Source organism: Thunnus maccoyii, chromosome 2 (assembly GCF_910596095.1).
Source record: "Thunnus maccoyii chromosome 2, fThuMac1.1, whole genome shotgun sequence".
NCBI classification, from domain to species: Eukaryota; Metazoa; Chordata; class Actinopteri; order Scombriformes; family Scombridae; genus Thunnus; species Thunnus maccoyii.
Genome location: NC_056534.1, coordinates 31,034,150 through 31,059,420, shown reverse-complemented (window position 1 = coordinate 31,059,420; position 25,271 = coordinate 31,034,150). Strand labels below are relative to the sequence as shown.

At 45.4% G+C, this 25,271-nt stretch overlaps 1 protein-coding gene across 1 annotated transcript in view; it reads right to left on the bottom strand.

The window, feature by feature from the left end:
- Positions 1 to 25,271, bottom strand: part of LOC121905209 — a 76,009-nt gene that overhangs the window by 2,201 nt on the left and 48,537 nt on the right. Inside the window, exons 18-55 of the mRNA XM_042423294.1 lie at positions 20,238 to 20,540; positions 19,701 to 20,015; positions 19,167 to 19,481; positions 18,563 to 18,943; positions 18,091 to 18,393; positions 17,553 to 17,867; positions 17,015 to 17,329; positions 16,477 to 16,791; positions 15,939 to 16,253; positions 15,401 to 15,715; positions 14,867 to 15,181; positions 14,333 to 14,647; positions 13,795 to 14,109; positions 13,257 to 13,571; positions 12,722 to 13,036; positions 12,184 to 12,498; positions 11,646 to 11,960; positions 11,112 to 11,426; positions 10,574 to 10,888; positions 10,036 to 10,350; positions 9,502 to 9,816; positions 8,922 to 9,278; positions 8,430 to 8,744; positions 7,892 to 8,206; positions 7,358 to 7,672; positions 6,824 to 7,138; positions 6,286 to 6,600; positions 5,748 to 6,062; positions 5,210 to 5,524; positions 4,672 to 4,986; positions 4,134 to 4,448; positions 3,596 to 3,910; positions 3,058 to 3,372; positions 2,520 to 2,834; positions 1,982 to 2,296; positions 1,444 to 1,758; positions 906 to 1,220; positions 489 to 697 (exon numbers count right to left, since the gene is read on the bottom strand). Coding sequence (XP_042279228.1) covers positions 489 to 697; positions 906 to 1,220; positions 1,444 to 1,758; positions 1,982 to 2,296; positions 2,520 to 2,834; positions 3,058 to 3,372; positions 3,596 to 3,910; positions 4,134 to 4,448; positions 4,672 to 4,986; positions 5,210 to 5,524; positions 5,748 to 6,062; positions 6,286 to 6,600; positions 6,824 to 7,138; positions 7,358 to 7,672; positions 7,892 to 8,206; positions 8,430 to 8,744; positions 8,922 to 9,278; positions 9,502 to 9,816; positions 10,036 to 10,350; positions 10,574 to 10,888; positions 11,112 to 11,426; positions 11,646 to 11,960; positions 12,184 to 12,498; positions 12,722 to 13,036; positions 13,257 to 13,571; positions 13,795 to 14,109; positions 14,333 to 14,647; positions 14,867 to 15,181; positions 15,401 to 15,715; positions 15,939 to 16,253; positions 16,477 to 16,791; positions 17,015 to 17,329; positions 17,553 to 17,867; positions 18,091 to 18,393; positions 18,563 to 18,943; positions 19,167 to 19,481; positions 19,701 to 20,015; positions 20,238 to 20,540 — 11,948 coding nt within the window. The remainder of the gene's footprint in view (positions 1 to 488; positions 698 to 905; positions 1,221 to 1,443; positions 1,759 to 1,981; positions 2,297 to 2,519; positions 2,835 to 3,057; positions 3,373 to 3,595; positions 3,911 to 4,133; positions 4,449 to 4,671; positions 4,987 to 5,209; positions 5,525 to 5,747; positions 6,063 to 6,285; positions 6,601 to 6,823; positions 7,139 to 7,357; positions 7,673 to 7,891; positions 8,207 to 8,429; positions 8,745 to 8,921; positions 9,279 to 9,501; positions 9,817 to 10,035; positions 10,351 to 10,573; positions 10,889 to 11,111; positions 11,427 to 11,645; positions 11,961 to 12,183; positions 12,499 to 12,721; positions 13,037 to 13,256; positions 13,572 to 13,794; positions 14,110 to 14,332; positions 14,648 to 14,866; positions 15,182 to 15,400; positions 15,716 to 15,938; positions 16,254 to 16,476; positions 16,792 to 17,014; positions 17,330 to 17,552; positions 17,868 to 18,090; positions 18,394 to 18,562; positions 18,944 to 19,166; positions 19,482 to 19,700; positions 20,016 to 20,237; positions 20,541 to 25,271) is intronic.

Below are 25,271 nucleotides of genomic sequence, written 5' to 3'. Positions count from 1 at the left end.
AAACATTTTCAATATGTGACCAATAACCCAGTCTCAATTATAGTGACAATAATTGGATGGACTAACATACAGGCAGCACATACAGTACATATTCAGTACCATTGTTTCACCATTGATGTCTCATACACCAGTGAAGCCGGCAACTTTCATTATTTATTATCTGGTTTGTCAGAAATAACATGCTCGATGTCCCAAAACGTTCCCCTGCTAAATCAAAAATCTTTTTTGTCCTCCAAAGTCTGCCCCAATTTCACAAAAGACATCTTGGCTCCCTGTCAACAAATGTCAACCCTGCAGCCAGAAACACAAAAACCTCTCCACAAACAAACTCCTGGGAGGGGCTGGACTCTTCTTTTTCAGAATTGCCCAGGTGAGACCCCCCAGCTGAGTGCTACTATGTTGGAGTTCTCCATGTGGAGTGAGAGGGTCACCTCCTTGTGACTACATGTCAGGGAAGAAGGCTGTGATTGTTGTTTGTGTGAACGCACCGTCAGTATGTTTCCACAGGCTCCTGCCTGGGCCTCCATTTCGTACCAAACTACATCATTATGCACTCTGACCCAGGAGCAGTTGTGGGCTGCCAGGTTGCCAGAGAATGGGTTCAAACCAGAGGATGTCATGCTAGCCAATTCCAGGCCTACTTGGAGTTTATCACGGCCACAAATTAATTGAGAAGGCTGGAGTGGAGGACGCTGGACTAGAGACAAAGATATAAGGTTACCAAGTAAAAGTGTGAGAGGAAGAAGATGAGACGGTAAATACTGTACACAAGAAGAAAACATCCATGGACCTTCACCTCTGTGTGTAATTTTGACTGTATGGTGTCAAAAATCCTAAATATAATACCACAGACAGGCTGTTATACAGTGAGGTTTCATGGGCTTTAGCTCCTTGTTTGTTTTTACCTTCACAGACCACACCAGCATCCTCATGGTGTCTGCAGTTGTGAGATCCAATCCCTTGGTGTCCGCACTCACTGAGCTCTGATTCATTGCCCGTGCACATGACATTATCCAACCAAATAGGCCCTTCGCCCTGTCCAAAGCGTGCGCTTTGTGGTGCTGAACGAGCCCTGCCACAGCCCAGCTGTCTGCACACCACGTTGGCGTCGTTCAGGTCCCAGGCATCGTCACACACGGTGCCCCACTGTCCTTCATGGTAGACCTCCACTCTGCCAGAGCAGCGGTCGTCAGAGTTGACCAGCCTCACTGTTGAACCAGCTAATAGAAAAGCATACAACATAATATTGTTGAACTATGGACTTCATGAAAAACAATGATATCTGTGAGAAGGTGAAAATAGAATAAATGAAATAAAAGTGTAGTGTAAATCAAAGACTTCACATTTCTGTAACAGGTGGTGACGAATATCCTAAACATATTAACATAGACAGGCTGTTATACAGTGAGGTTTCATGGGCTTTAGCTCCTTGTTTGTTTTTACCTTCACAGACCACACCAGCATCCTCATGGTGTCTGCAGTTGTGAGATCCAATCCCTTGGTGTCCGCACTCACTGAGCTCTGATTCATTGCCTGTGCACATGACATTATCCAACCAAATAGGCCCTTCGCCCTGTCCAAAGCGTGCGCTTTGTGGTGCTGAACGAGCCCTGCCACAGCCCAGCTGTCTGCACACCACGTTGGCGTCGTTCAGGTCCCAGGCATCGTCACACACGGTGCCCCACTGTCCTTCATGGTAGACCTCCACTCTGCCAGAGCAGCGGTCATCAGAGTTGACCAGCCTCACTGTTGAACCAGCTAATAGAAAAGCATACAACATAATATTGTTGAACTATGGACTTCATGAAAAACAATGATATCTGTGAGAAGGTGAAAATAGAATAAATGAAATAAAAGTGTAGTGTAAATCAAAGACTTCACATTTCTGTAACAGGTGGTGACGAATATCCTAAACATATTAACATAGACAGGCTGTTATACAGTGAGGTTTCATGGGCTTTAGCTCCTTGTTTGTTTTTACCTTCACAGACCACACCAGCATCCTCATGGTGTCTGCAGTTGTGAGATCCAATCCCTTGGTGTCCGCACTCACTGAGCTCTGATTCATTGCCCGTGCACATGACATTATCCAACCAAATAGGCCCTTCGCCCTGTCCAAAGCGTGCGCTTTGTGGTGCTGAACGAGCCCTGCCACAGCCCAGCTGTCTGCACACCACGTTGGCGTCGTTCAGGTCCCAGGCATCGTCACACACGGTGCCCCACTGTCCTTCATGGTAGACCTCCACTCTGCCAGAGCAGCGGTCGTCAGAGTTGACCAGCCTCACTGTTGAACCAGCTAATAGAAAAGCATACAACATAATATTGTTGAACTATGGACTTCATGAAAAACAATGATATCTGTGAGAAGGTGAAAATAGAATAAATGAAATAAAAGTGTAGTGTAAATCAAAGACTTCACATTTCTGTAACAGGTGGTGACGAATATCCTAAACATATTAACATAGACAGGCTGTTATACAGTGAGGTTTCATGGGCTTTAGCTCCTTGTTTGTTTTTACCTTCACAGACCACACCAGCATCCTCATGGTGTCTGCAGTTGTGAGATCCAATCCCTTGGTGTCCGCACTCACTGAGCTCTGATTCATTGCCCGTGCACATGACATTATCCAACCAAATAGGCCCTTCGCCCTGTCCAAAGCGTGCGCTTTGTGGTGCTGAACGAGCCCTGCCACAGCCCAGCTGTCTGCACACCACGTTGGCGTCGTTCAGGTCCCAGGCATCGTCACACACGGTGCCCCACTGTCCTTCATGGTAGACCTCCACTCTGCCAGAGCAGCGGTCGTCAGAGTTGACCAGCCTCACTGTTGAACCAGCTAATAGAAAAGCATACAACATAATATTGTTGAACTATGGACTTCATGAAAAACAATGATATCTGTGAGAAGGTGAAAATAGAATAAATGAAATAAAAGTGTAGTGTAAATCAAAGACTTCACATTTCTGTAACAGGTGGTGACGAATATCCTAAACATATTAACATAGACAGGCTGTTATACAGTGAGGTTTCATGGGCTTTAGCTCCTTGTTTGTTTTTACCTTCACAGACCACACCAGCATCCTCATGGTGTCTGCAGTTGTGAGATCCAATCCCTTGGTGTCCGCACTCACTGAGCTCTGATTCATTGCCCGTGCACATGACATTATCCAACCAAATAGGCCCTTCGCCCTGTCCAAAGCGTGCGCTTTGTGGTGCTGAACGAGCCCTGCCACAGCCCAGCTGTCTGCACACCACGTTGGCGTCGTTCAGGTCCCAGGCATCGTCACACACGGTGCCCCACTGTCCTTCATGGTAGACCTCCACTCTGCCAGAGCAGCGGTCGTCAGAGTTGACCAGCCTCACTGTTGAACCAGCTAATAGAAAAGCATACAACATAATATTGTTGAACTATGGACTTCATGAAAAACAATGATATCTGTGAGAAGGTGAAAATAGAATAAATGAAATAAAAGTGTAGTGTAAATCAAAGACTTCACATTTCTGTAACAGGTGGTGACGAATATCCTAAACATATTAACATAGACAGGCTGTTATACAGTGAGGTTTCATGGGCTTTAGCTCCTTGTTTGTTTTTACCTTCACAGACCACACCAGCATCCTCATGGTGTCTGCAGTTGTGAGATCCAATCCCTTGGTGTCCGCACTCACTGAGCTCTGATTCATTGCCTGTGCACATGACATTATCCAACCAAATAGGCCCTTCGCCCTGTCCAAAGCGTGCGCTTTGTGGTGCTGAACGAGCCCTGCCACAGCCCAGCTGTCTGCACACCACGTTGGCGTCGTTCAGGTCCCAGGCATCGTCACACACGGTGCCCCACTGTCCTTCATGGTAGACCTCCACTCTGCCAGAGCAGCGGTCGTCAGAGTTGACCAGCCTCACTGTTGAACCAGCTAATAGAAAAGCATACAACATAATATTGTTGAACTATGGACTTCATGAAAAACAATGATATCTGTGAGAAGGTGAAAATAGAATAAATGAAATAAAAGTGTAGTGTAAATCAAAGACTTCACATTTCTGTAACAGGTGGTGACGAATATCCTAAACATATTAACATAGACAGGCTGTTATACAGTGAGGTTTCATGGGCTTTAGCTCCTTGTTTGTTTTTACCTTCACAGACCACACCAGCATCCTCATGGTGTCTGCAGTTGTGAGATCCAATCCCTTGGTGTCCGCACTCACTGAGCTCTGATTCATTGCCCGTGCACATGACATTATCCAACCAAATAGGCCCTTCGCCCTGTCCAAAGCGTGCGCTTTGTGGTGCTGAACGAGCCCTGCCACAGCCCAGCTGTCTGCACACCACGTTGGCGTCGTTCAGGTCCCAGGCATCGTCACACACGGTGCCCCACTGTCCTTCATGGTAGACCTCCACTCTGCCAGAGCAGCGGTCGTCAGAGTTGACCAGCCTCACTGTTGAACCAGCTAATAGAAAAGCATACAACATAATATTGTTGAACTATGGACTTCATGAAAAACAATGATATCTGTGAGAAGGTGAAAATAGAATAAATGAAATAAAAGTGTAGTGTAAATCAAAGACTTCACATTTCTGTAACAGGTGGTGACGAATATCCTAAACATATTAACATAGACAGGCTGTTATACAGTGAGGTTTCATGGGCTTTAGCTCCTTGTTTGTTTTTACCTTCACAGACCACACCAGCATCCTCATGGTGTCTGCAGTTGTGAGATCCAATCCCTTGGTGTCCGCACTCACTGAGCTCTGATTCATTGCCCGTGCACATGACATTATCCAACCAAATAGGCCCTTCGCCCTGTCCAAAGCGTGCGCTTTGTGGTGCTGAACGAGCCCTGCCACAGCCCAGCTGTCTGCACACCACGTTGGCGTCGTTCAGGTCCCAGGCATCGTCACACACGGTGCCCCACTGTCCTTCATGGTAGACCTCCACTCTGCCAGAGCAGCGGTCGTCAGAGTTGACCAGCCTCACTGTTGAACCAGCTAATAGAAAAGCATACAACATAATATTGTTGAACTATGGACTTCATGAAAAACAATGATATCTGTGAGAAGGTGAAAATAGAATAAATGAAATAAAAGTGTAGTGTAAATCAAAGACTTCACATTTCTGTAACAGGTGGTGACGAATATCCTAAACATATTAACATAGACAGGCTGTTATACAGTGAGGTTTCATGGGCTTTAGCTCCTTGTTTGTTTTTACCTTCACAGACCACACCAGCATCCTCATGGTGTCTGCAGTTGTGAGATCCAATCCCTTGGTGTCCGCACTCACTGAGCTCTGATTCATTGCCTGTGCACATGACATTATCCAACCAAATAGGCCCTTCGCCCTGTCCAAAGCGTGCGCTTTGTGGTGCTGAACGAGCCCTGCCACAGCCCAGCTGTCTGCACACCACGTTGGCGTCGTTCAGGTCCCAGGCATCGTCACACACGGTGCCCCACTGTCCTTCATGGTAGACCTCCACTCTGCCAGAGCAGCGGTCGTCAGAGTTGACCAGCCTCACTGTTGAACCAGCTAATAGAAAAGCATACAACATAATATTGTTGAACTATGGACTTCATGAAAAACAATGATATCTGTGAGAAGGTGAAAATAGAATAAATGAAATAAAAGTGTAGTGTAAATCAAAGACTTCACATTTCTGTAACAGGTGGTGACGAATATCCTAAACATATTAACATAGACAGGCTGTTATACAGTGAGGTTTCATGGGCTTTAGCTCCTTGTTTGTTTTTACCTTCACAGACCACACCAGCATCCTCATGGTGTCTGCAGTTGTGAGATCCAATCCCTTGGTGTCCGCACTCACTGAGCTCTGATTCATTGCCCGTGCACATGACATTATCCAACCAAATAGGCCCTTCGCCCTGTCCAAAGCGTGCGCTTTGTGGTGCTGAACGAGCCCTGCCACAGCCCAGCTGTCTGCACACCACGTTGGCGTCGTTCAGGTCCCAGGCATCGTCACACACGGTGCCCCACTGTCCTTCATGGTAGACCTCCACTCTGCCAGAGCAGCGGTCGTCAGAGTTGACCAGCCTCACTGTTGAACCAGCTAATAGAAAAGCATACAACATAATATTGTTGAACTATGGACTTCATGAAAAACAATGATATCTGTGAGAAGGTGAAAATAGAATAAATGAAATAAAAGTGTAGTGTAAATCAAAGACTTCACATTTCTGTAACAGGTGGTGACGAATATCCTAAACATATTAACATAGACAGGCTGTTATACAGTGAGGTTTCATGGGCTTTAGCTCCTTGTTTGTTTTTACCTTCACAGACCACACCAGCATCCTCATGGTGTCTGCAGTTGTGAGATCCAATCCCTTGGTGTCCGCACTCACTGAGCTCTGATTCATTGCCCGTGCACATGACATTATCCAACCAAATAGGCCCTTCGCCCTGTCCAAAGCGTGCGCTTTGTGGTGCTGAACGAGCCCTGCCACAGCCCAGCTGTCTGCACACCACGTTGGCGTCGTTCAGGTCCCAGGCATCGTCACACACGGTGCCCCACTGTCCTTCATGGTAGACCTCCACTCTGCCAGAGCAGCGGTCGTCAGAGTTGACCAGCCTCACTGTTGAACCAGCTAATAGAAAAGCATACAACATAATATTGTTGAACTATGGACTTCATGAAAAACAATGATATCTGTGAGAAGGTGAAAATAGAATAAATGAAATAAAAGTGTAGTGTAAATCAAAGACTTCACATTTCTGTAACAGGTGGTGACGAATATCCTAAACATATTAACATAGACAGGCTGTTATACAGTGAGGTTTCATGGGCTTTAGCTCCTTGTTTGTTTTTACCTTCACAGACCACACCAGCATCCTCATGGTGTCTGCAGTTGTGAGATCCAATCCCTTGGTGTCCGCACTCACTGAGCTCTGATTCATTGCCCGTGCACATGACATTATCCAACCAAATAGGCCCTTCGCCCTGTCCAAAGCGTGCGCTTTGTGGTGCTGAACGAGCCCTGCCACAGCCCAGCTGTCTGCACACCACGTTGGCGTCGTTCAGGTCCCAGGCATCGTCACACACGGTGCCCCACTGTCCTTCATGGTAGACCTCCACTCTGCCAGAGCAGCGGTCGTCAGAGTTGACCAGCCTCACTGTTGAACCAGCTAATAGAAAAGCATACAACATAATATTGTTGAACTATGGACTTCATGAAAAACAATGATATCTGTGAGAAGGTGAAAATAGAATAAATGAAATAAAAGTGTAGTGTAAATCACAGACTTCACATTTCTGTAACAGGTCGTGACTAAAATCCGAAATATAATAACACAGGTTCTTATACAGCGAGATTTCATTGGCTTTAGCTCCTTGTTTGTGTTTACCTTCACAGACCACACCAGCATCCTCACTGTGACCACAGTTGTGAGATCCAATCCCTTGGTGTCCGCACTCACTGAGCTCTGATTCGCTGCCTGTGCACATAACATTATCCAACCAGATAGGCCCTTCGCCCTGTCCAAAGCGTGCGCTTTGTGGTGCTGAACGAGCCCTGCCACAGCCCAGCTGTCTGCACACCACGTTGGCGTCGTTCAGGTCCCAGGCATCGTCACACACGGTGCCCCACTGTCCTTCATGGTAGACCTCCACTCTGCCAGAGCAGCGGTCGTCAGAGTTGACCAGCCTCACTGTTGAACCAGCTAATAGAAAAGCATACAACATAATATTGTTGAACTATGGACTTCATGAAAAACAATGATATCTGTGAGAAGGTGAAAATAGAATAAATGAAATAAAAGTGTAGTGTAAATCTCATATTTCACGTTTCTGTAAAAGGTGGTGACTAAAATCCGAAATATAATAACCTAGGTTCTTACACAGCGAGATTTCATGGGCTTTAGCTCCTTGTTTGTGTTTACCTTCACAGACCACACCAGCATCCTCACTGTGACCACAGTTGTGAGATCCAATCCCTTGGTGTCCGCACTCACTGAGCTCTGATTCGCTGCCTGTGCACATAACATCATCCAACCAAATAGGCCCTTCGCCCTGTCCAAAGCGTGCGCTTTGTGGTGCTGAACGAGCCCTGCCACAGCCCAGCTGTCTGCACACCACGTTGGCGTCGTTCAGGTCCCAGGCATCGTCACACACGGTGCCCCACTGTCCTTCATGGTAGACCTCCACTCTGCCAGAGCAGCGGTTGTCAGAGTTGACCAGCCTCACTGTTGAACCAGCTAATAGAAAAGCATACAACATAATATTGTTGAACTATGGACTTCATGAAAAACAATGATATCTGTGAGAAGGTGAAAATAGAATAAATGAAATAAAAGTGTAGTGTAAATCTCATATTTCACGTTTCTGTAAAAGGTGGTGACTAAAATCCTTAATATAATACTATAGACAGGCTGTTACACAGCGAGATTTCATGGGCTTTAGCTCCTTGTTTGTGTTTACCTTCACAGACCACACCAGCATCCTCATGGTGACCACAGTTGTGAGATCCAATCCCTTGGTGTCCGCACTCACTGAGCTCTGATTCATTGCCCGTGCACATGACATTATCCAACCAAATAGGCCCTTCGCCCTGTCCAAAGCGTGCACTTTGTGGTGCTGAACGAGCCCTGCCACAGCCCAGCTGTCTGCACACCACGTTGGCGTCGTTCAGGTCCCAGGCATCGTCACACACGGTGCCCCACTGTCCTTCATGGTAGACCTCCACTCTGCCAGAGCAGCGGTCGTCAGAGTTGACCAGCCTCACTGTTGAACCAGCTAATAGAAAAGCATACAACATAATATTGTTGAACTATGGACTTCATGAAAAACAATGATATCTGTGAGAAGGTGAAAATAGAATAAATGAAATAAAAGTGTAGTGTAAATCACAGACTTCACATTTCTGTAACAGGTCGTGACTAAAATCCGAAATATAATAACACAGGTTCTTACACAGCGAGATTTCATGGGCTTTAGCTCCTTGTTTGTGTTTACCTTCACAGACCACACCAGCATCCTCACTGTGACCACAGTTGTGAGATCCAATCCCTTGGTGTCCGCACTCACTGAGCTCTGATTCGCTGCCTGTGCACATAACATTATCCAACCAGATAGGCCCTTCGCCCTGTCCAAAGCGTGCGCTTTGTGGTGCTGAACGAGCCCTGCCACAGCCCAGCTGTCTGCACACCACGTTGGCGTCGTTCAGGTCCCAGGCATCGTCACACACGGTGCCCCACTGTCCTTCATGGTAGACCTCCACTCTGCCAGAGCAGCGGTTGTCAGAGTTGACCAGCCTCACTGTTGAACCAGCTAATAGAAAAGCATACAACATAATATTGTTGAACTATGGACTTCATGAAAAACAATGATATCTGTGAGAAGGTGAAAATAGAATAAATTAAATAAAAGTGTAGTGTAAATATCATATTTCACGTTTCTGTAAAAGGTGGTGACTAAAATCCTTAATATAATACCATAGACAGGCTGTTACACAGCGAGATTTCATGGGCTTTAGCTCCTTGTTTGTGTTTACCTTCACAGACCACACCAGCATCCTCATGGTGACCACAGTTGTGAGATCCAATCCCTTGGTGTCCGCACTCACTGAGCTCTGATTCGCTGCCTGTGCACATAACATTATCCAACCAGATAGGCCCTTCGCCCTGTCCAAAGCGTGCGCTTTGTGGTGCTGAACGAGCCCTGCCACAGCCCAGCTGTCTGCACACCACGTTGGCGTCGTTCAGGTCCCAGGCATCGTCACACACGGTGCCCCACTGTCCTTCATGGTAGACCTCCACTCTGCCAGAGCAGCGGTCGTCAGAGTTGACCAGCCTCACTGTTGAACCAGCTAATAGAAAAGCATACAACATAATATTGTTGAACTATGGACTTCATGAAAAACAATGATATCTGTGAGAAGGTGAAAATAGAATAAATTAAATAAAAGTGTAGTGTAAATCTCATATTTCACGTTTCTGTAAAAGGTGGTGACTAAAATCCGAAATATAATAACCTAGGTTCTTACACAGCGAGATTTCATGGGCTTTAGCTCCTTGTTTGTGTTTACCTTCACAGACCACACCAGCATCCTCACTGTGACCACAGTTGTGAGATCCAATCCCTTGGTGTCCGCACTCACTGAGCTCTGATTCGCTGCCTGTGCACATAACATCATCCAACCAAATAGGCCCTTCGCCCTGTCCAAAGCGTGCGCTTTGTGGTGCTGAACGAGCCCTGCCACAGCCCAGCTGTCTGCACACCACGTTGGCGTCGTTCAGGTCCCAGGCATCGTCACACACGGTGCCCCACTGTCCTTCATGGTAGACCTCCACTCTGCCAGAGCAGCGGTTGTCAGAGTTGACCAGCCTCACTGTTGAACCAGCTAATAGAAAAGCATACAACATAATATTGTTGAACTATGGACTTCATGAAAAACAATGATATCTGTGAGAAGGTGAAAATAGAATAAATGAAATAAAAGTGTAGTGTAAATCTCATATTTCACGTTTCTGTAAAAGGTGGTGACTAAAATCCTTAATATAATACCATAGACAGGCTGTTACACAGCGAGATTTCATCGGCTTTAGCTCCTTGTTTGTGTTTACCTTCACAGACCACACCAGCATCCTCACTGTGACCACAGTTGTGAGATCCAATCCCTTGGTGTCCGCACTCACTGAGCTCTGATTCATTGCCCGTGCACATGACATTATCCAACCAAATAGGCCCTTCGCCCTGTCCAAAGCGTGCACTTTGTGGTGCTGAACGAGCCCTGCCACAGCCCAGCTGTCTGCACACCACGTTGGCGTCGTTCAGGTCCCAGGCATCGTCACACACGGTGCCCCACTGTCCTTCATGGTAGACCTCCACTCTGCCAGAGCAGCGGTCGTCAGAGTTGACCAGCCTCACTGTTGAACCAGCTAATAGAAAAGCATACAACATAATATTGTTGAACTATGGACTTCATGAAAAACAATGATATCTGTGAGAAGGTGAAAATAGAATAAATGAAATAAAAGTGTAGTGTAAATCTCATATTTCACGTTTCTGTAAAAGGTGGTGACTAAAATCCTTAATATAATACCATAGACAGGCTGTTACACAGCGAGATTTCATGGGCTTTAGCTCCTTGTTTGTGTTTACCTTCACAGACCACACCAGCATCCTCATGGTGACCACAGTTGTGAGATCCAATCCCTTGGTGTCCGCACTCACTGAGCTCTGATTCATTGCCCGTGCACATGACATTATCCAACCAAATAGGCCCTTCGCCCTGTCCAAAGCGTGCGCTTTGTGGTGCTGAACGAGCCCTGCCACAGCCCAGCTGTCTGCACACCACGTTGGCGTCGTTCAGGTCCCAGGCATCGTCACACACGGTGCCCCACTGTCCTTCATGGTAGACCTCCACTCTGCCAGAGCAGCGGTCGTCAGAGTTGACCAGCCTCACTGTTGAACCAGCTAATAGAAAAGCATACAACATAATATTGTTGAACTATGGACTTCATGAAAAACAATGATATCTGTGAGAAGGTGAAAATAGAATAAATTAAATAAAAGTGTAGTGTAAATCTCATATTTCACGTTTCTGTAAAAGGTGGTGACTAAAATCCGAAATATAATAACCTAGGTTCTTACACAGCGAGATTTCATGGGCTTTAGCTCCTTGTTTGTGTTTACCTTCACAGACCACACCAGCATCCTCACTGTGACCACAGTTGTGAGATCCAATCCCTTGGTGTCCGCACTCACTGAGCTCTGATTCGCTGCCTGTGCACATAACATCATCCAACCAAATAGGCCCTTCGCCCTGTCCAAAGCGTGCGCTTTGTGGTGCTGAACGAGCCCTGCCACAGCCCAGCTGTCTGCACACCACGTTGGCGTCGTTCAGGTCCCAGGCATCGTCACACACGGTGCCCCACTGTCCTTCATGGTAGACCTCCACTCTGCCAGAGCAGCGGTTGTCAGAGTTGACCAGCCTCACTGTTGAACCAGCTAATAGAAAAGCATACAACATAATATTGTTGAACTATGGACTTCATGAAAAACAATGATATCTGTGAGAAGGTGAAAATAGAATAAATGAAATAAAAGTGTAGTGTAAATCTCATATTTCACGTTTCTGTAAAAGGTGGTGACTAAAATCCTTAATATAATACCATAGACAGGCTGTTACACAGCGAGATTTCATCGGCTTTAGCTCCTTGTTTGTGTTTACCTTCACAGACCACACCAGCATCCTCACTGTGACCACAGTTGTGAGATCCAATCCCTTGGTGTCCGCACTCACTGAGCTCTGATTCATTGCCCGTGCACATGACATTATCCAACCAAATAGGCCCTTCGCCCTGTCCAAAGCGTGCACTTTGTGGTGCTGAACGAGCCCTGCCACAGCCCAGCTGTCTGCACACCACGTTGGCGTCGTTCAGGTCCCAGGCATCGTCACACACGGTGCCCCACTGTCCTTCATGGTAGACCTCCACTCTGCCAGAGCAGCGGTCGTCAGAGTTGACCAGCCTCACTGTTGAACCAGCTAATAGAAAAGCATACAACATAATATTGTTGAACTATGGACTTCATGAAAAACAATGATATCTGTGAGAAGGTGAAAATAGAATAAATGAAATAAAAGTGTAGTGTAAATCTCATATTTCACGTTTCTGTAAAAGGTGGTGACTAAAATCCTTAATATAATACCATAGACAGGCTGTTACACAGCGAGATTTCATGGGCTTTAGCTCCTTGTTTGTGTTTACCTTCACAGACCACACCAGCATCCTCATGGTGACCACAGTTGTGAGATCCAATCCCTTGGTGTCCGCACTCACTGAGCTCTGATTCATTGCCCGTGCACATGACATTATCCAACCAAATAGGCCCTTCGCCCTGTCCAAAGCGTGCGCTTTGTGGTGCTGAACGAGCCCTGCCACAGCCCAGCTGTCTGCACACCACGTTGGCGTCGTTCAGGTCCCAGACATCGTCACACACGGTGCCCCACTGTCCTTCATGGTAGACCTCCACTCTGCCAGAGCAGCGGTCGTCAGAGTTGACCAGCCTCACTGTTGAACCAGCTAATAGAAAAGCATACAACATAATATTGTTGAACTATGGACTTCATGAAAAACAATATCTGTGAGAAGGTGAAAATAGAATAAATTAAATAAAAGTGTAGTGTAAATCTCATATTTCACGTTTCTGTAAAAGGTGGTGACTAAAATCCTTAATATAATACCATAGACAGGCTGTTACACAGCGAGATTTCATGGGCTTTAGCTCCTTGTTTGTGTTTACCTTCACAGACCACACCAGCATCCTCATGGTGACCACAGTTGTGAGATCCAATCCCTTGGTGTCCGCACTCACTGAGCTCTGATTCATTGCCCGTGCACATGACATTATCCAACCAAATAGGCCCTTCGCCCTGTCCAAAGCGTGCGCTTTGTGGTGCTGAACGAGCCCTGCCACAGCCCAGCTGTCTGCACACCACGTTGGCGTCGTTCAGGTCCCAGACATCGTCACACACGGTGCCCCACTGTCCTTCATGGTAGACCTCCACTCTGCCAGAGCAGCGGTCGTCAGAGTTGACCAGCCTCACTGTTGAACCAGCTAATAGAAAAGCATACAACATAATATTGTTGAACTATGGACTTCATGAAAAACAATGATATCTGTGAGAAGGTGAAAATAGAATAAATGAAATAAAAGTGTAGTGTAAATCAAAGACTTCACATTTCTGTAACAGGTGGTGACGAATATCCTAAACATATTAACATAGACAGACTGTTATACAGTGAGGTTTCATGGGCTTTAGCTCCTTGTTTGTTTTTACCTTCACAGACCACACCAGCATCCTCATGGTGTCTGCAGTTGTGAGATCCAATCCCTTGGTGTCCGCACTCACTGAGCTCTGATTCATTGCCCGTGCACATGACATTATCCAACCAAATAGGCCCTTCGCCCTGTCCAAAGCGTGCGCTTTGTGGTGCTGAACGAGCCCTGCCACAGCCCAGCTGTCTGCACACCACGTTGGCGTCGTTCAGGTCCCAGGCATCGTCACACACGGTGCCCCACTGTCCTTCATGGTAGACCTCCACTCTGCCAGAGCAGCGGTCGTCAGAGTTGACCAGCCTCACTGTTGAACCAGCTAATAGAAAAGCATACAACATAATATTGTTGAACTATGGACTTCATGAAAAACAATGATATCTGTGAGAAGGTGAAAATAGAATAAATGAAATAAAAGTGTAGTGTAAATCAAAGACTTCACATTTCTGTAACAGGTGGTGACGAATATCCTAAACATATTAACATAGACAGGCTGTTATACAGTGAGGTTTCATGGGCTTTAGCTCCTTGTTTGTTTTTACCTTCACAGACCACACCAGCATCCTCATGGTGTCTGCAGTTGTGAGATCCAATCCCTTGGTGTCCGCACTCACTGAGCTCTGATTCATTGCCCGTGCACATGACATTATCCAACCAAATAGGCCCTTCGCCCTGTCCAAAGCGTGCGCTTTGTGGTGCTGAACGAGCCCTGCCACAGCCCAGCTGTCTGCACACCACGTTGGCGTCGTTCAGGTCCCAGGCATCGTCACACACGGTGCCCCACTGTCCTTCATGGTAGACCTCCACTCTGCCAGAGCAGCGGTCGTCAGAGTTGACCAGCCTCACTGTTGAACCAGCTAATAGAAAAGCATACAACATAATATTGTTGAACTATGGACTTCATGAAAAACAATGATATCTGTGAGAAGGTGAAAATAGAATAAATGAAATAAAAGTGTAGTGTAAATCACAGACTTCACATTTCTGTAACAGGTCGTGACTAAAATCCGAAATATAATAACACAGGTTCTTATACAGCGAGATTTCATGGGCTTTAGCTCCTTGTTTGTGTTTACCTTCACAGACCACACCAGCATCCTCACTGTGACCACAGTTGTGAGATCCAATCCCTTGGTGTCCGCACTCACTGAGCTCTGATTCGCTGCCTGTGCACATAACATTATCCAACCAGATAGGCCCTTCGCCCTGTCCAAAGCGTGCGCTTTGTGGTGCTGAACGAGCCCTGCCACAGCCCAGCTGTCTGCACACCACGTTGGCGTCGTTCAGGTCCCAGGCATCGTCACACACGGTGCCCCACTGTCCTTCATGGTAGACCTCCACTCTGCCAGAGCAGCGGTCGTCAGAGTTGACCAGCCTCACTGTTGAACCAGCTAATAGAAAAGCATACAACATAATATTGTTGAACTATGGACTTCATGAAAAACAATGATATCTGTGAGAAGGTGAAAATAGAATAAATGAAATAAAAGTGTAGTGTAAATCACAGACTTCACATTTCTGTAACAGGTCGTGACTAAAATCCGAAATATAATAACACAGGTTCTTACACAGCGAGATTTCATGGGCTTTAGCTCCTTGTTTGTGTTTACCTTCACAGACCACACCAGCATCCTCACTGTGACCACAGTTGTGAGATCCAATCCCTTGGTGTCCGCACTCACTGAGCTCTGATTCGCTGCCTGTGCACATAACATTATCCAACCAGATAGGCCCTTCGCCCTGTCCAAAGCGTGCGCTTTGTGGTGCTGAACGAGCCCTGCCACAGCCCAGCTGTCTGCACACCACGTTGGCGTCGTTCAGGTCCCAGGCATCGTCACACACGGTGCCCCACTGTCCTTCATGGTAGACCTCCACTCTGCCAGAGCAGCGGTTGTCAGAGTTGACCAGCCTCACTGTTGAACCAGCTAATAGAAAAGCATACAACATAATATTGTTGAACTATGGACTTCATGAAAAACAATGATATCTGTGAGAAGGTGAAAATAGAATAAATTAAATAAAAGTGTAGTGTAAATATCATATTTCACGTTTCTGTAAAAGGTGGTGACTAAAATCCTTAATATAATACCATAGACAGGCTGTTACACAGCGAGATTTCATGGGCTTTAGCTCCTTGTTTGTGTTTACCTTCACAGACCACACCAGCATCCTCATGGTGACCACAGTTGTGAGATCCAATCCCTTGGTGTCCGCACTCACTGAGCTCTGATTCGCTGCCTGTGCACATAACATCATCCAACCAAATAGGCCCTTCGCCCTGTCCAAAGCGTGCGCTTTGTGGTGCTGAACGAGCCCTGCCACAGCCCAGCTGTCTGCACACCACGTTGGCGTCGTTCAGGTCCCAGGCATCGTCACACACGGTGCCCCACTGTCCTTCATGGTAGACCTCCACTCTGCCAGAGCAGCGGTTGTCAGAGTTGACCAGCCTCACTGTTGAACCAGCTAATAGAAAAGCATACAACATAATATTGTTGAACTATGGACTTCATGAAAAACAATGATATCTGTGAGAAGGTGAAAATAGAATAAATGAAATAAAAGTGTAGTGTAAATCTCATATTTCACGTTTCTGTAAAAGGTGGTGACTAAAATCCTTAATATAATACCATAGACAGGCTGTTACACAGCGAGATTTCATGGGCTTTAGCTCCTTGTTTGTGTTTACCTTCACAGACCACACCAGCATCCTCACTGTGACCACAGTTGTGAGATCCAATCCCTTGGTGTCCGCACTCACTGAGCTCTGATTCATTGCCCGTGCACATGACATTATCCAACCAAATAGACCCTTCGCCCTGTCCAAAGCGTGCACTTTGTGGTGCTGAACGAGCCCTGCCACAGCCCAGCTGTCTGCACACCACGTTGGCGTCGTTCAGGTCCCAGGCATCGTCACACACGGTGCCCCACTGTCCTTCATGGTAGACCTCCACTCTGCCAGAGCAGCGGTCGTCAGAGTTGACCAGCCTCACTGTTGAACCAGCTAATAGAAAAGCATACAACATAATATTGTTGAACTATGGACTTCATGAAAAACAATGATATCTGTGAGAAGGTGAAAATAGAATAAATGAAATAAAAGTGTAGTGTAAATCTCATATTTCACGTTTCTGTAAAAGGTGGTGACTAAAATCCTTAATATAATACCATAGACAGGCTGTTACACAGCGAGATTTCATGGGCTTTAGCTCCTTGTTTGTGTTTACCTTCACAGACCACACCAGCATCCTCATGGTGACCACAGTTGTGAGATCCAATCCCTTGGTGTCCGCACTCACTGAGCTCTGATTCATTGCCCGTGCACATGACATTATCCAACCAAATAGGCCCTTCGCCCTGTCCAAAGCGTGCGCTTTGTGGTGCTGAACGAGCCCTGCCACAGCCCAGCTGTCTGCACACCACGTTGGCGTCGTTCAGGTCCCAGACATCGTCACACACGGTGCCCCACTGTCCTTCATGGTAGACCTCCACTCTGCCAGAGCAGCGGTCGTCAGAGTTGACCAGCCTCACTGTTGAACCAGCTAATAGAAAAGCATACAACATAATATTGTTGAACTATGGACTTCATGAAAAACAATGATATCTGTGAGAAGGTGAAAATAGAATAAATTAAATAAAAGTGTAGTGTAAATCTCATATTTCACGTTTCTGTAAAAGGTGGTGACTAAAATCCTTAATATAATACCATAGACAGGCTGTTACACAGCGAGATTTCATGGGCTTTAGCTCCTTGTTTGTGTTTACCTTCACAGACCACACCAGCATCCTCATGGTGACCACAGTTGTGAGATCCAATCCCTTGGTGTCCGCACTCACTGAGCTCTGATTCATTGCCCGTGCACATGACATTATCCAACCAAATAGGCCCTTCGCCCTGTCCAAAGCGTGCGCTTTGTGGTGCTGAACGAGCCCTGCCACAGCCCAGCTGTCTGCACACCACGTTGGCGTCGTTCAGGTCCCAGACATCGTCACACACGGTGCCCCACTGTCCTTCATGGTAGACCTCCACTCTGCCAGAGCAGCGGTCGTCAGAGTTGACCAGCCTCACTGTTGAACCAGCTAATAGAAAAGCATACAACATAATATTGTTGAACTATGGACTTCATGAAAAACAATGATATCTGTGAGAAGGTGAAAATAGAATAAATGAAATAAAAGTGTAGTGTAAATCAAAGACTTCACATTTCTGTAACAGGTGGTGACGAATATCCTAAACATATTAACATAGACAGACTGTTATACAGTGAGGTTTCATGGGCTTTAGCTCCTTGTTTGTTTTTACCTTCACAGACCACACCAGCATCCTCATGGTGTCTGCAGTTGTGAGATCCAATCCCTTGGTGTCCGCACTCACTGAGCTCTGATTCATTGCCCGTGCACATGACATTATCCAACCAAATAGGCCCTTCGCCCTGTCCAAAGCGTGCGCTTTGTGGTGCTGAACGAGCCCTGCCACAGCCCAGCTGTCTGCACACCACGTTGGCGTCGTTCAGGTCCCAGGCATCGTCACACACGGTGCCCCACTGTCCTTCATGGTAGACCTCCACTCTGCCAGAGCAGCGGTCGTCAGAGTTGACCAGCCTCACTGTTGAACCAGCTAATAGAAAAGCATACAACATAATATTGTTGAACTATGGACTTCATGAAAAACAATGATATCTGTGAGAAGGTGAAAATAGAATAAATGAAATAAAAGTGTAGTGTAAATCAAAGACTTCACATTTCTGTAACAGGTGGTGACGAATATCCTAAACATATTAACATAGACAGGCTGTTATACAGTGAGGTTTCATGGGCTTTAGCTCCTTGTTTGTTTTTACCTTCACAGACCACACCAGCATCCTCATGGTGTCTGCAGTTGTGAGATCCAATCCCTTGGTGTCCGCACTCACTGAGCTCTGATTCATTGCCCGTGCACATGACATTATCCAACCAAATAGGCCCTTCGCCCTGTCCAAAGCGTGCGCTTTGTGGTGCTGAACGAGCCCTGCCACAGCCCAGCTGTCTGCACACCACGTTGGCGTCGTTCAGGTCCCAGGCATCGTCACACACGGTGCCCCACTGTCCTTCATGGTAGACCTCCACTCTGCCAGAGCAGCGGTCGTCAGAGTTGACCAGCCTCACTGTTGAACCAGCTAATAGAAAAGCATACAACATAATATTGTTGAACTATGGACTTCATGAAAAACAATGATATCTGTGAGAAGGTGAAAATAGAATAAATTAAATAAAAGTGTAGTGTAAATCTCATATTTCACGTTTCTGTAAAAGGTGGTGACTAAAATCCTTAATATAATACCATAGACAGGCTGTTACACAGCGAGATTTCATGGGCTTTAGCTCCTTGTTTGTTTTTACCTTCACAGACCACACCAGCATCCTCATGGTGTCTGCAGTTGTGAGATCCAATCCCTTGGTGTCCGCACTCACTGAGCTCTGATTCATTGCCCGTGCACATGACATTATCCAACCAAATAGGCCCTTCGCCCTGTCCAAAGAGTGCGCTTTGTGGTGCTGAACGAGCCCTGCCACAGCCCAGCTGTCTGCACACCACGTTGGCGTCGTTCAGGTCCCAGGCATCGTCACACACGGTGCCCCACTGTCCTTCATGGTAGACCTCCACTCTGCCAGAGCAGCGGTCGTCAGAGTTGACCAGCCTCACTGTTGAACCAGCTAATAGAAAAGCATACAACATAATATTGTTGAACTATGGACTTCATGAAAAACAATGATATCTGTGAGAAGGTGAAAATAGAATAAATGAAATAAAAGTGTAGTGTAAATCACAGACTTCACATTTCTGTAACAGGTCGTGACTAAAATCCGAAATATAATAACACAGGTTCTTACACAGCGAGATTTCATGGGCTTTAGCTCCTTGTTTGTGTTTACCTTCACAGACCACACCAGCATCCTCATGGTGTCTGCAGTTGTGAGATCCAATCCCTTGGTGTCCGCACTCACTGAGCTCTGATTCATTGCCTGTGCACATGACATTATCCAACCAGATAGGCCCTTCGCCCTGTCCAAAGCGTGCGCTTTGTGGTGCTGAACGAGCCCTGCCACAGCCCAGCTGTCTGCACACCACGTTGGCGTCGTTCAGGTCCCAGGCATCGTCACACACGGTGCCCCACTGTCCTTCATGGTAGACCTCCACTCTGCCAGAGCAGCGGTCGTCAGAGTTGACCAGCCTCACTGTTGAACCAGCTAATAGAAGAGCATACAACATAATATTGTCAAATTATGGACTTCATGAAAAACAATGATATCTGTGAGAAGGTAAAATAGAATAAATGAAATAAAAGTATAGTGTAAATCTCATATTTCACATTTTTGTAAAAGGTGGTGACTAAAATCCGAAATATAATACCATAGACAGGCTGTTACACAGCGAGATTTCATGGGCTTTAGCTCCTTGTTTGTGTTTACCTTCACAGACCACACCAGCATCCTCACGGTGACCACAGTTGTGAGATCCAATCCCTTGGTGTCTGCACTCACTGAGGTCTGATTCGCTGCCTGTGCACATGACATTATCCAACCAAATAGGCCCTTCGCCCTGTCCAAAGCGTGCACTTTGTGGTGCTGATCGAGCCCTGCCACAGCCCAGCTGTCTGCACACCACGTTGGCGTCATTCAGGTCCCAGGCATCGTCACACACGGTGCCCCACTGTCCTTCATGGTAGACCTCCACTCTGCCAGAGCAGCGGTCGTCAGAGTTGACCAGCCTCACTGTTGAACGAGTTAACATAAAAGCATACAACATAATAGTGTTGAAAGATGGACTTCATCAAAATACCAACAAAGGTATATTGAGCAACAAATCATTTCTCAGGCTCATTGAACATCTTATATTCTAGTCTGGATCAAAAATAATAATAATATTACACAATAACATAATAATATGTGTAAAATGATGTGCAAGTCCTCTAGAATTAGGCATTGAAGAATATGTGACAGTTATGATTCATGTGTGGGGAAGTAAATTCAAGTCACCATTTGATTAAAGTGTTATAATGGAAGTCCATTAATGTATGACACAAAAAGGGGAAAAATGTAACAAATCTACAGAGCAATTACACAGTGAATATGTGTCATAATGTGTAACCCAAGATGTTAGTTGGTTTACCTGAAGTGTTTCCTGTAGTAATCTGCAAAATTAGGATCAATAACAAACCCCCAGGCACCCCCATTATGGACAACATCCAGGACACAAACCTGGTAAAGAAGACAACAAAGATGTCTTGATAAACCCCAGAAAGCAGCACGATAAGTCCTCTTAGTGGAATGACTAATTAATTACACATGTACAATCTTAAAACATTAAAGCATTTTCAAACTATGTTGCCGTGCATAAAATTCATTACTTTGCCAGTGTTTGTACATACCTTGGAGAGACTGTGTGGGAATCCAGGAAAATGTTGAAAGTTAAAATCTCCCAGTGAGTGAGACTGTGAGAATTTATAGGCCCATGTTGGTGTTAAAATCACTATACCAAGCACTCATTGGTGAAGCACATATGTTTACATATGTGCTGTCAATAACCCATTTATGGGTTAAGCAAATTAAGAAAACATCAATTTGACAACACATTTGCAGCATTTAGAAAATGCGCTGCAAATTCAGACAACAAAATACAATAGAGACACAACACATTACAGACAACACAACACAGAAAGCACTGCAATAACACTAAAAAGCATTTAAAAAGACTTAATAGCACTTAAAAGTGATGAACACGTCGGGACACACTTGTTGCCACAGTTTGTGACTCATGATGTTACTGATGTCAGCTATCCGTCAGCGGTGTTAGTAAATGGGCTTTTTTGGTTTGGTTTAACATTTAACATATTCTTGCTTCATACCTGTGTCACATTGCCAGTATGACATGTCTCTAATTTTATAGCTAATGGAGATTGTATCTAACAAACTGGCAACTATTTGAGTCTATCTCAGCACAGGAAGGGTGTGTAACTTGATACAAGAAGAGCAGAGTTCACACTTCTGTGTTGGCAAGCATCCACCCTGCTGAGGTTTCAGGCACTGTTCAGTGTTTTTACCATGCAGCCTCAGTGCAACAGGGTAAATCTCTATCAGCGTGGTGGGCCGTAGTTGACTGTGACCCTTCACCTATCTATGGAGAGGGCAAAGACAATGGCTATGTCTGAAACCACTAAACAGTGTGTCTGCCAGTTTCCACCAAGAGCTTGCTTCCTTTATAGCCGTCTGAGAGACTATGTTGTCCTCTAGATAAAATTCCCGACGGTGTGAGTGGTGAATTATTGAATGATTTTGGATACAGGGCGTAGCCCCAGACTGGTGTCACCTCAATTGTCACCTTACCAAAGACACTGATCTGTATAAGGTATATTGTAGACGTAATTACTTTCCTTTCCCTAAAACCTGATAAACAAATAATCCACTCAAAAATGTTTAGATTCATCTCCATATTTTAAAGTTCTGCCAATACATATATATACTCTTTAGTTTATATGTATTAGATATACGTTTAATTGCATTACGATGAAAAAACAATCAAACTTTTTCCAAAAAATAATGTAGATTTGATGTTCACTGTAATAAATTTCATATCTTTCCAGAGTCTGCTTATTGATATTGAAAAAGAAATACACATTTGGGTACAGAAGTAATGGAACAACCCCTTGATCAACAAGATGTCAACCGTGTGTCTTTCCTGCCTTTAACTCCTGCTGATTTGACCTTTTTGATCCTGTCTGAATGCAGTACCCCCTCCTTCTGCCCCTTGATTTCACCTACCTGAGAGTTCCCCCCCCCCCCCCCCCCCCCCCACTTACTATGCTGCCTGAGAGTCCCCCCCCCCTACTATCTTACCCCCTCCCTTGATCATGCCCTCCCTCCCTACCTTTTGTTACCATTTATTGGTCACTGCCTTGATCTTGCTGTATAAGTATTAAGTGCTTCCATCTCTTCTGCTCTGGGTCAGTCTACTGTCTCAGTCACTTCCACTACAGCAAACTTTGAACAAGGACTTGTGTGGTTATTCTTCAACAATATTCATATTATTCAAAAATGAATAGAAATCTGTCAAAATGATTCAAGAAGACAGTAAGACGAGACATTTAATAAGATTAACCTGTTCATACAAAAATGAGTTGTTCACCCCTAATGACTCCCTCCTGCTCCCACTCAAGGATGAGGTCAAATTAACCCTCTTTAAGGCACTTGTCATTTCAGTTTCCATTTTTATTCATTTATTTATTTTATTTATTGATGCATATTGTCAAACCAATTTGCAATTATTTAATTTAATTTAATTTAATTATTCAAATGACAACAAACTACCAAACTGTAAATCTGAGGAGTCTGAGAAATGTAACTCTTTGTGAGGTGACAAATGAGCAAACTTTCCAAAATGTTGGAATATTCATTTAACTTCCTTCTTTTTATTTATTTATTTATTTATTTTTTACATTATTCTTCACATTTCTAACTTTTTCTATAAATCTGACTTCCTGCCAAGCAAACCATTCCTCAAAATTTTCAGCTTTTTGAATGAAATCTGGAATCAGAGCTCAAACGAAAATCCATATTGAATTTTTCTAGGCTGAGGTAAAAGCATAAAGGTCTCCATGGCAGCAGTGTCACAGTAAAAGTTACAAAGTAAATTTATAAAAGCCTGCGGCTAATGTGTCACTCTTTTTAAATCAACTATCTGCTGTAAGGTTTTCAAACCCTCTCTCATCTCCAATGATCTCCATAACTTCTACTTGTATTATTTATTTTTCATTCATCTCCTAAACTCATGGCTACATCTTATGTATGGTTTTCACTGTTATATATCCTCCGCTTCAGCCTTTTAAGATCAGCTCTTCCATGGGCTGTGTAGAGTGAACAATCACCTCACACAGTGGCAGTGAGGGGTCTTCACTGGCTGTCAGAAATGTCCACAGAGGCTCTGCAGATGTTTAATCGCCTACTTTCAGAGCACTACTCATTGTGGCAAAGTCTGTTTTCCATAAGTGAACGGATGGCAAAATTAATAAAAAGGGTTACAATCTCCACTCCCTGACCATTCAACAGGGTGCTGGAGACTTTATCACAGACAGCTGCTCTGAGACAGAGTTGTTGGAGCTCTTGAAAAAGGAGCTATTTTTCCAGAGTCCCACCTTGTAAGGAGAACATGGGTTGTTACTCCTGTTACTTCTAGTGCCAAGAGGAACAGGCAGAATTCTGGACTTGACCGTTCACATGCTCACCATGAAACATATGCTGGAGTATGTGCGTCTCAGCGATTGATTCACATCCATTGGCCTAAAAGACACCTGTTTCAATGTGCCCGTCATCCCCAGACACAGGAAATTCCTGCATTTCTCCTTCAAGCAGTCCATTTTTTGTAAAAACTGTTTTTCTCTGGCTCCACGCACCTTCTCAAAATGTGTGGATGCGCTCAGCTTTCCCTTGTCATGCATCGCCCCTTACAAAGTGGTGACAGCGCTGTCTGTGACGCGCCTGCCGGGCATGATGTCAGCCAGTCATATGGTGTTTTTCTCCTGAGTCTTCTTTACATGAGAAAACTCCAGAGACGGTTTGGCCGTCTCTGCCTCGACCCCATACGCCACAAAGATGCATGATGACTGGCTGTGTGGATCCCCCTTGGGAGAGCTATACTGTCAGCTATGGGCACATTATGCACACACAGTCATCTCTGTAGAGAGCTGCTGTATGTGCTACAAGCTGTCATATACTCAAGCTCTCTTCTAACTTATTTGTACAAGTTTTTGGGACTGTCACAGTGTGTAATGACCGTCCCTGCCTGCTCTCCCAACAAGTCCACTGTGTGTGACATGCATGTACACATATCGGTGGACACAGATTCATCTCTCTTCACATGGGGAGGAAAGTGTCAGTCTGACATTGTGAGAGGGAAGTGGCCACATAAACTGCCTGGAGCTGTCCACTGTGCTGAAAGTGCTGAAACACTGTGCTGTACTGCTGAAAGACAAACATGGTTTTTCAGTTGGACCTGACATAGTGGAAAACCTCTTGCATTCTGTCAGCTGGGGTTCCCCTCAGGAGACCTATGTCGCACATTTCAGTGTACACAGATGCATCTGTCTTCAGCTGGGGGCTATTGTGTCAGTCTCACGTAGTGAGGGAAAAATGGCCAGAGCCACCATCTCTCCACATAAAATGCCTGGAGCTGTTCATGGTGCTGAAAAACTTTGCCTCACTGCTGACAGACAAGCATGTTGTGGTAAGGACAGACAACATGGCAACAGCAGTGTATATAAATTGCCAGGGCAGTGTTTGCTCAGCTCGGTTGCTGGAAATGGCCAGAATCCTGCTGCTGTGGTCTCATGCGAATCTGCACTCCATCAGAGTGGTTTATATCCCAGGCAAACAGAACTGAACCGCGGGCATAATGTCATGCAGAGGTCCCTCCCAAAATGAGTGGAGATTAAATCCCACACTTATTCAAAA